The sequence below is a fragment of the Gopherus evgoodei genome, chromosome 2 (genome assembly GCF_007399415.2).
Source record: "Gopherus evgoodei ecotype Sinaloan lineage chromosome 2, rGopEvg1_v1.p, whole genome shotgun sequence".
Classification (NCBI taxonomy): Eukaryota; Metazoa; Chordata; order Testudines; family Testudinidae; genus Gopherus; species Gopherus evgoodei.
In genome coordinates this window covers 40471554-40485396 of record NC_044323.1, presented here as the reverse complement: position 1 = coordinate 40485396, position 13843 = coordinate 40471554, and the positions used below count along the sequence as shown (strand labels likewise).

At 45.0% G+C, this 13843-nt stretch overlaps 1 protein-coding gene across 7 annotated transcripts in view; it reads right to left on the bottom strand.

The window, feature by feature from the left end:
- Positions 1-323: 323 nt before the first annotated feature.
- Positions 324-13843, bottom strand: part of TRDMT1 (tRNA aspartic acid methyltransferase 1) — a 55050-nt gene continuing 41530 nt past the window's right edge. For 4 of the 7 annotated variants that reach the window (XM_030550444.1, XM_030550446.1, XM_030550448.1 and 1 more), the window contains 2 exons: positions 13579-13708; positions 11171-11745 (listed from right to left, as the gene is read on the bottom strand). In XM_030550444.1, coding sequence (XP_030406304.1) covers positions 11645-11745; positions 13579-13708 — 231 coding nt within the window. In that variant the 3' untranslated portion in view covers positions 11171-11644. Of the gene's footprint in view, positions 2206-11170; positions 11746-13578; positions 13709-13843 lie in introns of those variants that run through there. The other 3 variants (XR_003998776.1, XM_030550445.1, XR_003998777.1) reach the window with 3 other exon arrangements.

The following is a 13843-nucleotide window of genomic DNA, read 5'->3' as shown; positions in this document are numbered from 1 at the left end:
GGAGAAAGATGAGTCAATGCAGTGAATAGTATGCTCATTCCGATTATTTCTGTTATTTACATATTTCATTAAGATAATTGTTATGGTTCAAGGTTAGCTGTCCCTTTGACCCCTCACTCAGTCTCTGTGGGCACCCTTCCAAGTGAGGCCTTGTGCTTTCACTTCTCTCAGGGTGGAACCCTGCCACTGACACCTGTTTTATACTGAGTCTCCAGGCTACTACAGCACCTCAACTGCCATCACTCAGCAGGCTCTGCTGCTACCTGCCCGGATTCCCTTTGGAGCTATGACGGCGAGGTAATACAAAGAATCAGAACAGCTTCTTCCAACAAAGTATTTATTAATCCACAGGGACATAACAGAGAAAAGGGTTAAAACAACAGAAGACCTACATGCATCTTACCCAAGATTTAGCAGACACCCCAATCCTCAGTCTGGGGTGGGGTGGAGAGACAATCAATACCTTTCTAATCTCTGTGTGGCTGCCACCCTTCAGCTTCAGGGACAGTCTTGTTTAAATCAGGCAGGTTCTCGGTGTCCATATACTGCCCCCTCCTCCCACTCTTTGCCAAATTCATCTGGTGGGCATGCCAGGGGCGGAGGTAGACTATCAAAGAGAACAGTCCAGGCACTGTCTCATAAGTGTTGATAGATGGCCGGCTATCTGAAGTCTCTGTATTTTTTTTCCTGAGACATGCAAATAAGTCCATTACACCATGACAGACTCTTCCCCATGACAATCAAATAAACAGGGGTATATATAATATTTATCAAAAGAATTCAAGTATTTTAGACTGCTAAAGTTTCACAATTCATTATTTAGTTACTCATGTACTCTGGATATATCAGTTACCTATTCAAACTAGATATTAACTAGGGAAACACAGTTTGTCCCCTCGCCCCTTTTTTTTTTAAAGTGAAAATGTTAACACTGCTAAATCCATGTTTGCAAGGACGGAAATGATGGCTGAATTTGGTGCACAAACTGCAGCTCAATTTAAGCTTTATTCCTACCTGTTTGTACTCCACTATTATTTCCCCTAGATTCCTTTCCTGTGCGGTTTTACTTGAGAGACGATTTGTCTGAGACTGCCCAGTAGTGCTGGATGCACCTTCACAAGTGCAAAAAATGGAATCTCTATTGATTTAAGCATATTCTTTCAAGACGGTGCACAAAACCCATAAGTGGTTTCAAGTATCCATGAAGCAAGATATATTAGTCTTGTAATGGGTTTTGACTTTAAACAAATTAAGAAAGGAAATGGAAGGGAATCTAATATTTATAAAGGTGGTCAATTTACCCAAATAGTTAACAGCAGTTTGCACATCTAACAATTTTGTGAGCTGTAGAGAAATCAGAGGATGAATATGGGATGAATAGCTCACTACTGAGATACTATAACAATTTATGATGTGTTTATTTGTTTTAGTCATTTGTTGCTGTAACTGAAACTACAGGACTTGATATGATCCTGAACCAACCCCAGATCCAAATATCGCCAAGTTTTGGAAAAGTCTGCATCAGGATTCAAAATTCTCTTTAGAGAAGACAATGATTACATTCATTAATCACTTTTACATATGTGCTAGATAAATAGTTTATCTGCAGTATTACTGAATTTTCTTTATAATGAGTATAGAAAATTTCTTGACTACTACAAATTACATAAAATTTGTTTAGATAACTAAGATATTAATTAAGACAATTGGCAAGTTTTTCAAGTATGGTTCTATACTGAAAAGTGACTCAGTAAAGATTACACCACCTTCCTCTTTATCTACTCCCTGTGTATATTCAGTCTTATCTTCTGACTTAAGTAAAGTAACGTGAACTGCGTTCATAGGTGCTAGAACTGGGGGGGAGGGTTTGCAGCACCCCCTGGGTTGAAGTGGTTTCCATTATATACAGGGTTTGGTTCAATGGCTCCCATTATAAAAATTGTTCCAGCACCACAGACTGTGTTTTACTCATTTTATCACTGCAGAGCAAAAATGCTGAGACAGTGAGAACTGGAATCTATTCTTCTTGTGCATCATCCATAAAAGTTGTCTTCCAAGTTCTAATTACTTACCCTTATACCATCCCTTGGGAGGCAATGGAATTGTATAGGTATCAGAGGACGTCATGTAGAGTTAACAGGGCTGCAAATTAGTGGAGAAGATGTGGGCCTAATCTGGCCTATACACCGTTTATTACTGGGGATGCTGGAAAAAAAAAAAAGGGAATTAGCACTACCATCCATGGGATTATACAGCTGCAGCTCAATGGAGCTCAATAATAATGCACTAAATGGAACAGGAAATCCAGTTCACTCAATCTAGTTGCATTGATTCTGCATGTCTAACAGGAGAAAAACAGTAAAAATGTGTTCTTGACACTGAAATCTGTGAGGTCAAAGTAATATGTGGTAAAAGAACAGATCTGTTGGGTAATGAGCCACCATTTTTACATAATCACTTTTCAGAGTAAAACTGCATTTTAAAGATGACTTCTACTAAGCACAGATTGTGTGGCCATGTAACATGGCATTAAGATAACTTAAAATAGAGTTTCATTATGTGTACAAATGTATGAATAGCTGCTGTGTATGCACAGTTGATCTGAGACATTAAAACAATTTTTTTAAAAACTCTGCAATAACAAATTCTCTTTCTGAATTGCTTTCTCGAATTTCACTTTAACTGCATGTTGCTTTTGAGCTTTACATTCTCCAGCTGATCCACACTTATAGCCCTCATAGATAAGATAGCACTATTTATTCCTAAATATCAGACTCATGGTGCCTAAACTTTGCAGCATGAATGGTCACTTTAGCAGCTTGCCATAAGCCATTATTAAATTATACCATTTTAAAAAATAAATCATAAATACATCTATATTTGCTCGTACTCATGGAGATCGCTCCAAAGAGGAACAAAGATTCTCTTTACTTTAAGTCCACTAGCGGTAAAAACCTATTGCTTATTAACTTTGTCTTCACTGTACAATTACAGGGCAGTTACTGATCTTGTTGTCAGATATGTTTCTAACACACTCCATCTACGCAGTATGTAGGGCTGATGATAAAACTATGGGTCAAAACAAATTCTGTTCAAAATAGGACAAACTCCTTGCCCTATCCTTGATTTATAGTAGATTATCCAGGAGAATGTTGTAGGGTCCTTCTGCCACTCCAGGGGTGGCCAAACTGTGTCTTGCAAGCCACATGCAGCTCTGTTACCATTAAAGTGTGGCTCGCGGAGCCCCCCCTCCTCCCACACACATTCCGCGCCCCTCATTCTCCACCTACCAGACTGGGGGGCAGCTTGGGATCTCTGCCTTGGTGGTGTGGTAGACACTTCTGCTCAGCAGGGAGTGGGGTCTCAGGGCTTCTGCCCTGCGGGGAAGGGCATGTTGGGGCTGCAGCCCTGCAGGACACACCTGTCAGGGCTCGGGGCTTCGGTAGAAGCAAGGCTGAAGCTCTCCGACCTCCGGCTCCTGGCAGGTGTGCCTGGCTCTTGAACTTCTGAAGATTGTTGTAGGTGGCTCGGAGTAAGTTTGGTGACTCCTATGCTACTCTATTAGTGCAAGAGACCAAGTAAAGAAATGGATCTAGGTTTCATCCTCATCTAAGAGGAGAGCTCAGCAGCCCACAGCTTTTCACAAGAATGTCCTGCCCCTGCCGTCAGATAGTATGTCTACACTGCAATGTAAGCCCAAGGTTAGTGAGACTCGAGGCAGCTGACCCATGTTGGAGAACCTGGGGCACTGATGGTTAACCCTACATTAAGAATTTTCTAACCGAGACCTAAACCTGGAGCTCTGTCATCCACATCACAACAGCATGCAGACCTGAGTCAAACTAAATACATCTTGGATGCCCTAGCACCCACCACCCTTTGACTGTGGTGCACTGTGAGAAAACTTTACTGCCCACTTTGCACGACAGGAAGTTTGAACAGCCAGCCCACACAGCCTGCCAAGCAACATGGCGAAGGCCCCTTTTCAAGGATTTCTCTTGCTTGTGCTTTCACTCTTGGGTCAGGAAATGGGCAGAGCTTCCATGGGGTATTGGACATTTCAGCAGCCTTTTCTGGACTACCACAGGCAACTGACAGAGGATATGATGGAGCAAGAGGAGTACCAGCACCAACACCCAGGCATGGCAGACTCATGCTGGCTGATGAAATCATTACACCAGTACAGCTGTTGATGCTCCCACTCCCTACACAGACTGGTCCTTCTGGTGCAGGGCCACAAGCACAGACTGGTGGGATCACATGGTCATGCAGACCAGGGATGACTAGCAGTATGTCCAGAACTTCAGCATAAAGAAAGCTACATCTCTGGAGCTTTATGAGCAGCTTGCCCTAACCCTCCAGCATAAAGACATGCATGAGGCCACCTTTGCTGATCCAAAAGCGGGTTGCTATTGTTACCCGAAATTGGGCCAGCTAGTAAGCTTCAGGAGGACTAATGACCCACCAGAGTTTGGCAGAAAGCAGCACGTTTATTATACTGATAGCTAAGTTCAAAAGAAAGGGGAGGGGCGGGGGTCACATTCACACTCGCATACTCACGCTCCCAGGACAGGCACAGCACTGGAGATGTCAGGATCCTTTAAGGTAAGTGTCCCACAGTACAGTGATGGACGGTGCGATGAAGGTAAGTCTTCCCGAGGCACGATGGAATGCAACACAGCAAACCACAGGCCAGGCAGTCCGGGCGAAGGGCTTCACAGGAGGTACAAGCTTGTGAGTGCACTGCTGAGCACATGGCCCCTTCTACTTTTAAGGATCTGCTCCTCATGGCCTGCGACTAGAGATGACTTGGCTGCATCTGGTTGGTCACACTCCATCTCAGCCAGTGTCCATGCAGTGTCCATGCAATGGGTGTCTGAGTGCTGCCTAATTAGAGTCCCAGACATCTTGTCTGCCTGGGAACTCTTCTAATCTTCCAGCTGTTCAACCAGCCCATTCATCTCACAAGCATTCCAGGAAGGGGGGGGGGGAAGCCACTTCACAGGTATTCAAAGAGGGAAAAGAGATAAAGTTGGGGGGGAAAGTGTAACAGACCTTTTGAGCATACAGGTTATACAGAGCATACAGATCACTGCTGCTCCTACAAAGCTCTGCCCCTTGATCTATGATCATTACAGTAGTTGTCATTGTAGGGCACAGGTGATCTGTTGCAAACAAACCATCAGTCATAACCAGATAAATAAAACTAAAACCATTACAACTGACTAACATCAGATATAATATAAACACAAATGCAATCACAATAATAACTGGGAATACAGTAAAACCATCACCATTACAATAATTGGGTATATTGACAAACAAAATGAGGCTCAAGTTTGAGGCTGCAATAGCCATTAAACAATAAAAGTCAATCCTAACCCTTAAGTACACACAACAAATAAGATTTGTAGGCATGCCAGTATCAATAACAAAACTTAACAACAAAATGATTATTAGAGAACCTAACAAAAAATAAACCTGATGTATTGGGGACTAAAGTCTTTTGGACAGACGTGGAGCTGATTGATAATTTGGTTGGAGATGAAGGAAATAGAGAGAGGAAAAGGCATTTACCCTGTTAAGTGTAGTATTCCCTCTCTTTCTGGACCCAGTGTTAGCACAGGACACCCACCAGAGACAGACACAGAACATGGAACACAGAACATGCAACACAGACTTTGCCAGAGCACTATTAACCATGGTATTTCTGTAACTCTTCAGCTGGTACTAGCTCTCCTGATGTTTCGGTTTAGAGGCTGAAAGATAGCAGCTTAGAAACAAATTAGCACAGTGCTCGCATCGCAGCAGACCCTGTTCGTTTGAGTTGTCCGTGGTTTCTGGGGTCCGGCCACCTGGAGTCCAGATCTGGGGGATCTGGATCACACCAGACATCCCTGTCCCAATCATCATATGGTCCCACATCCCCCTGGATTTTCACCCCAACGGCGGTGACCTGGGCTGAATAAGCCCCCTGGGCCCTGTTCTCCCAGGCGGACCCCTCCAGGACCAGATCCTTCAGGCAGGTAACTACCTGGCTTAGAGCGGCATTCTCTACTTCCACCCGCTCCTGCTCCTCCTCTGCTGCTGCCATCTGTACTGCAGCTACAGAGAGGGAAGACGGCTAGGCGCTAGCAGTCAGAGCCTGTGCCTTCCACATATCCCATTCCTGCTCCAACTCATTACATCAGTCCTTGGGTGAGTCTATTTCAGTGGCGAGCTGACTCTTTGCTGCCTGCCATTGACAGCCTGCTTGCCACAGCAGCCAGGTGGCTGCACAATCCAGTCCCACCTTATTTATCCAACAGGAGCTCTAGTTCAGGAATTGTACTCCCAGGTGGAACCCTCTCTGGCATCCAGGCATCAGACTGGGGGGATCACATGGCCATGCAAACTAGAGATGACTAGCAGTATGTCCAGAACTTAAGCATGGAGAAAGCTACATCTCTGGAGCTTCATGAGCAGCTTTGTGACCCTCCAGCATAAAGACACACGCATGAGGCACCTTTGCCAGTCCAGAAGCGGGTTGCTGTAGCTGTCTGGAAGTTGGCTACCCTAGACTTCTACAGGTCCACTGTCACCAGTTTGCAGTAGGAAAGTCAACTGTGGGTAAAGTGGTTGCAGAGATTTCTGAGGCATGTATTTACCCCAAGGTGGCAGACAAAAGATATTCCTGAGTTAACTACTGTAGAATGGAGTTCCCTTACTGTGTCGGGGCCATTGATGGGACTTCTGTGCCCATAGTTTGTCCTCCTCAAGGAGTACATAAGTACCTAAATTACAAAGGGTACTATTCCATTATTATGCAGGCCCTCATAGACCAGAGGTGGTTTATGAATGTTGACCTGGGCTGCACGGTAGAGTTCACAATGCTACAGATTTTCTGATTGGGAGTCTACATTAATGGACAGATGGGACACTATTCCCACCAAATGACAATGTCACAAATGGAATTACTTTCAACACAACTATTCAGGCGACCCTGCATACTCCCTTTTGTCTTGGCTAATGAAACCATTCTGTGATGTCAGAGGCTCTGGCAAAAGGTTTAATTATACTCAGGTGGAGATTGGTTGTTGAATGTGCTTTTGGCAGATTGAAATCCTGTTAGGGAGCTTTACAGACCCATCTGGATGCCAGTGTCATCAATGCTGTCAGCCTGACTGTAGGTTGCTGTGCTCATCACAATCTTTGTGAAGCCATAGGTGAGATATTTCCTTCTGAATAGACCTATGACAGCAAGAGGCTACTGAATTAGTACCCTCAGGCAAACAAAGTGCAGCTATCATGGGTGGATGCACATGGAGAACAGAACTCTGGGGTGCTTTGTGTTCTCACTGTGGACTTGCATGGCCCAAAGGAAGTGGGGGAATAGTACCTCTATGATTGTGCTGGTGGGAGAGAAGGGGCTAATCAATTGGGGAGCTTCAGTGTCGGGGGGATGAGATGGATGCTCGACTGGTGCCTCCTCCTGGTCATTCTGGGGATTAGCTTCCAGGCTGCATCCCTTCCCACAGTTGCCCGCTGTCCTGCCACCTCTCTGTCCACCTGCAGTCCCTCTCTTGCTCCTCGAGCTGCTGCTGTCTTGTGACTCAACTCTCCAACCAGGTCACTATCTGCATTTTCCTCTTCCTGAGTACTAAAGTCCTCCTTTGGCAATCCTGGGTATTTGCTACCACATAGTGCCACTCCCTCAAGGCTGGCAGGAGAGCCCAGGCCTGCCCTCTCTTCCAGGCTCCGGCTCAGGCAGCATGTAGTCAGCAGTCAAGGTGTTCGCTCCTGGATTTCCCTGCCTTTCCCTGAGCCCTTTCCTTACCATGTGACACCCCCACCCCAAACCCCTGTGGGTTTGCCTGCCTCACCCCTCCCTCCTCCCAGGGAGCAACTGCAGACTATATGTAGGAGTGACTACAACCTACTTCCCAGCAGCCTCCTCTGTTGCTAAGTTCCTGTTTTTGTAAGACCAACCCAGCATGTTGCTCTCAGCTGGCCTCCCTCACTCAGTCAGTGGGTTTCTTAGCCAACTGATTCCCCTCAGGTTAATTAGCCCCCTTCTCAGACTGCATTAACCCTTTCAGGGCAAGTGTGGTATGAACACTCCATCACAAGGGGGGCTTGACGGTCATATTCACCAAGTATGTTGCATGACAACTTATGCAATAGGGGAGCGGGGGATGATTGTATGGATTCCGTAAAGGAAGTGATGAAATGTGGATTGCTGTACCTAAGTGCAAAGAGGAATAGAGTTTGATTACTAATGCCTAATGGGTCTTCATCATGTGTTTACCTTTATTATTTTAAATACTGATTGTAAGATGAGATGCAGTGATAGCAATGAACTTTCCTGATGACATAAAAAGCTTTATTTATAGCTTGTATTAAAACAATACAATGTTCACTCATTGCCAAGCCGGCCTGCTGCCATTACCACGCCAAAGTGCCAGTCACGGCAGAATCTTTCCAAAACAAAAAGTGCATGAATAAGTGCAAACAGTGAAACCAAGCAAACGATAAATTCCCTACCTGCAATGGCATGTCCCCTGCCCCTGCTCCCTTTCCCTTCTTCCATGCAGTTGGCACAGGGGTGGATGCATCCACAGGAGAGAAGGTCAAGACAGAGGACTGCATGCAGCTAAACTGCCCTGTCCAGCCGACTTCATGGACCCCGCAGCCATGGATTTTTCCAAACTATTTCTGGACTGAGGATACATTGCAGGGGACTCAGGCCACAGTGTGGTAGAAGCAGGAGGGAGAAATATGACGAGATAACTGGCTCTGTAGATAAGGGGAAAGCAGTGGACATGATATTCCCTGACTTTAGCAAAGCTTTTGATACGGTCTCCCACAGTATTCTTGCCGGCAAGTTAAAGAAGTATGGGCTGGATGAATGGGCTATAAGATGGATAGAAAGCTCGCTGGATTGTCGGGCTCAACAGCTAGTGATCAATGGCTCCATGTCTAGTTGACAGCTGGTATCAAGTGGAGTGCCCCAGTGGTCAGTCCTGGGGCTGGTTTTATTCAATATCTTCATTAATGATCTGGAGGATGGCGTGGATTGCACCCTCAGCAAGTTTGCAGAAGACACTAAACTGGGAGGAGTGGTAGATACACTGAAATAGGTATAGGATACAGAGAGACCTAGACAAATCAGAGGATTGGGCCAAAAGAAACCTGATGAGGTTCAACAAGGACAAGTGCAGAGTCCTGCACTTAGAACGGAAGAATCCCATGCACTGCTGCAGACGAAGGACCGAAAGGCTAGGCAGTGGTACTGCAGAAAAGAACCTAGGGGCAGGGCCAGTGCAAGGATCTTTTGCGTCCTAGGCGAAACTCCCACCTTGCACCCCCCACCCCCACTTTATAAACTTTCAAAAATGAATACGGCATAATGTGGCATTGGTCATTAGAATTAATACACATTTGGCTTGAAAATTTATTAATTTCATTATTTAGTCTACATATTTAATGAAAATAAATGAATAACCTGACAGAGTGTGGGGCTGGCTAGCTTTGGGCAGGGAGGTGCGGCAGAGTTTGGCTGGAGACAGGAGGTGTGGGGCTAGCTGGCTTCGGGCAGGGAGGTGTGGCAGGGGCTGGCTGGAGACAGGTGGTGTGGGGCTGGCTTCGGGCAGGGGGGTGCGGCAGGGGTTGGCTGGAGACAAGGAGGTATGGGGCTGGCTGCGGGCAGGGCAGGGAGTGCAGCAGGGGCTAGCTGCAGGCAGGGTGCGGTACTAGGGTCATCCCTAGATATTCTGGGGCCCTACGCAGCCCTCCTGAGGAGGAGTGGTGGTGCCCCAGGCCTCTGTGGGCAGGGGCGGGAGCAGGAGGGCAGGACTGGCTTGGGGGGCAGGGGAGAACACCCCCCCAGCACTCACCGGCAGCGCGACTGGCACCGGGTCTCTGTATTTCCTGCCACTGGTGAGTGCAGGCCCGGTTGTAGTTCTGAGCTGGGGCAGGGCTGAGCAGGGGTGGGGGCCCTGGGGCAGAGCCAGAGCAGCGCAGCACCCACAGCAGCTGGAGGAGGAATGACATCACTTCTCGGCCGGTCGGAGCTGATCAAAGCCACAGCACTCCCTTGCACAGCGGCGTGAAGAAGGTTACACATTTAGCCAGCGCCGGGTAAACATCCCAGACATTTTGGGCACTGCTTTTTGGCGCCCTCAAATCTTGGCGCCCTAGGTGGCCGCCTAGTTTGCCTAGTGATTGCACCGGCCCTGGCTAGGGGTTACAGTGGACAAGAAGCTGGATATGAGTTGACAGTGTGCCCTTGTTGCAAGAAGGCTAACAGCATTTTGGGCTGTATAAGTAGGGGCACTGCCAGCAGATCGAGGGACGTGATCATTCCCCTCTATTCGACATTGGTGAGGCCTCACCTGGAATACTGTTTCCAGTTTTGGGTCCCACACTACAAGGAGGATGTGGAAAAATTGGAAAAAATCCAGCAGAAGGCAACAAAAATTATTAGAGGGCTGGAGCACATGACTTATGAGGAGAGGCTGAGGGAACTGGGATTGTTTAATCGCAGAAGAGAAGAATGAGGGGGGATTTGATAGCTGCTTTCAACTACCTGAAAGGAGGTTCCAAAGAGGATGGATCTAGATTGTTCTCAGTGGTACCAGATGACAGAACAAGAAGCAATGGTCTCAAGTTGTAGTGGGGGAGGTTTAGGTTGGATATTAGGAAAAACTTTTTCAGTAGCAGGGTTGTGAAGCACTAGAATGGGTTACCTAGAGAGGTGGTGGAATCTCCTTCCTTAGAGGTTTTTAAGGTCAGGCTTGACAAAGCCCTGGCTGGGATGATTTAGTTGGGGATTGGTCCTGCTTTGAACAGGGGGTTGGACGAGATGACTTCCTGAGATCCCTTCCAATCCTGATATTCTATGATTCTATGAAAAGATACCACATGATCAGTGAGGTCAGTGTCAGGGTTGTAAGTTTTCTTAGGTTACCATTAAACAATTCACACCAGGCTCAGCCGTGATTGTGAGCTGGGGTAATAAGTACCTAGAAAGATTAGATGGATACTTATGTTAGATTTGGCATCTGGTCTATTTAAAAAAATATTATATATAAATACTGAACTTATCAGTTTTACAAAAGTTACATTTGTTGTAAAAACTTTTCAAAATTACAATAAATTGTCAGAAGATATTCACAGTAGCTTTTTTTTAAAGAATAGAACAAGCTAATATTTACAGCTAAAGATATTCTTTCTACATGTAGAACACATTATCTTAACTTTATTAAAATAACTGCCAGTCACATATTTTAAACGACAGTTTCTAGACAGACTTGTTTTAAGATGAAGTGACGGTTTTACCTGTTTTCATTGGCAAGTGCTGCAGTTCGTATTTTACAAGATATAAATAAAATTTAAATAGGACAAGTATTGATAACTTCCATTTTAGCAGTGTAACTGTTTGCTGCAACAGTTCAGATCCTCCATAAACAAAGGCACTCAAGATATACTAGTTGTTCAGCAGAATAAATCTATTCCAGATAGATACTTCGCAGGGATATTTAAAATGTTAATGATGATTTTTGTAAAGCTGCAACAACTCTTACTAAGTCTCTCAAAGAAGGAAAGTATATTCCGAGTTAGCAGGACCTATGCCAGACAGTACTCATCAAGTTTGGGTTCAAAATCATCCAGTCAGAAGTGAGATCAGTTTAGCCACTACACGTACATTGAGACTGTTTCCCAGGAGGCGGTAGCGTTGCTTCATTGTTATCTTGTCAGGAAAGCCTAAAACAAAGACAACATACAATACAAAGACTAAATTAGTCTGGTCTGTCCCTGCTCTTCTGATCTACTGGAACTTGCACAAACATTTCCTGATGCAGTTACCGAGAGCTGCAATACACACAAGTGTCTGCCACACTGTATCTGAGCCACACCCCACTGGAATAACTCCCACAGAGCTCAATGGATTTTGGATCAAGCCTACGGAGAGCAATACAGACATTGTTAAGATTTTACAAACGGCCATGAAGCACAGCTTTCCCTGCAATCTATGCTAATTCAGCTTCACTGGCACAGATAGCGGGGGCGGGAGGGCGGGTAGCAGTTTAGCAGTACAGACTCCAGAGATGGCAATTCTGTCTGGAAGGGGAATGTGGTCACAGCAGCCAGAATGTGCTGATTCAGAAAGTTTCCAAGTTTCCTTGCTTGGGAGAGGCTGAGCCAAGGGAGGATGCCTAGGAGGTGGCTAGGAGGAGTTGTTCCAGCTTTCTCTGCCAGTTATTAAGTCCCTGAATGCAAACTATTGTAGTGAAAAGCATCTCCTGCCAGCTCCAGCCATTCTGCCCAGTTCCTTGGCACCTAGACTTAGGCAGTCACTCCCCTCCAAAGGCTCATTTGTGCCGAATTCCTCCCCTGGGATCCAAAGCCACATTCCCCACGCAATTCACTGTGTTAGGCTCAAGATTTACACAGGTTTAAAACACTATAGAGAGAGAGAGAGAGAGAGAGAGAGAGACACCTATAAGCCAGCTAGACCAGCAATGGCTCTTGGGCTTCCTTTATCTTGGACTGGACAGACCACACTGGACACGTTTTCTCAGACCCTGCTCCCTCATCTGCCTGGAGAAATTATCTCAGACTTTGTACTTCCTTGGCCTATGTATAGCGAACATCAACAGAGGGAGTGAGTTAGTGCCTAATACAGTTTGCAGGGCTCAGTGCACACTTTTGGAACTTGTCTCACATAATTTAGATCACGTTTGCTTTTTAAGGATGCTGCTCTGCTGGTGGCACATGCTGGCAGAGAATGCAGACTCTATTTGCCTTCAGTTTGTTTCTCCACAAAACATTAAGGGCCCGATTCTCATTACACCACGGCCCCTTTACAGTGCACTGGCAGAGCTGTAACATCATATATAAGAATTAGGCCCCAAGTATTGCCTTGTTTTGGGTCATTTTCCTACCTCTCTATCATTTTGTATCAACAACAGGAGAGAACAGGAAAGAGAAAAGCATGATGTCATTCTCCTGAAAGCAAGTCACAGGTGCCAGAAAGAAGGGGGCATTTTTCATAATGTTGCTGTGTTAACCTTATGGGACCTATAATATTGACTGCAACAAAACAATTAGTCTTTTATTGTTCCATATTGTAATTACTTTTTCCGACAGTTGAACGCTAAAAGCACCAAGAAATCTATTCTTAAAGTCAAAAGAGAATGTGAATTATGATAATGGACAGCTTTATGCATCTCACGTGTTGGAAACAAAAAAACAAACAAACCCTAAATTAGAGGAAACAAAAACTAAGTCAATCGAGTGCCTCTCTTCACTGCCTTTTAATAATACAGCAACTTTTCATTCCAAACTCATTGTTTTTCCCAGTTCACATTAACAAGCCTATTTGGCTATACAACACATAAGTTTGTTCTTATAAACTAGGAAAAACTGATAAAAGTTTAGAGAAATGGTCACCAAATAATAATAATCCATCATAAAAGTCATATTGTAGTAACACACATAAAAAGTGAAGCATTCTTCTTCAAAATGCTAGCTTGGCAATTCTGGTTGTAGTTCTGAAGACTAGACAAGAGATAGGGGAAATTCAGAGGCACTAACCAAATTCTGGAGGGAATCCATGGAGATTTGCTACTTCTCTAGGAGTAAAATATCGCAGTTTTAGTGTTGACAATTTCATAAGCTTCTCTTCTTCTGATAGCATCTCAATGGATTTAAACACTGATTGTAGCTGTGAGGAAAGTATAAAATAACAGATATGGATGATACACAATGACTACATAAAATTACAGCAAAGGTATCTTCATGAAATAATTTAAGGTGATTGCATTGCTGAAAACAACAGTATGGCTGTGCATTATGTTTG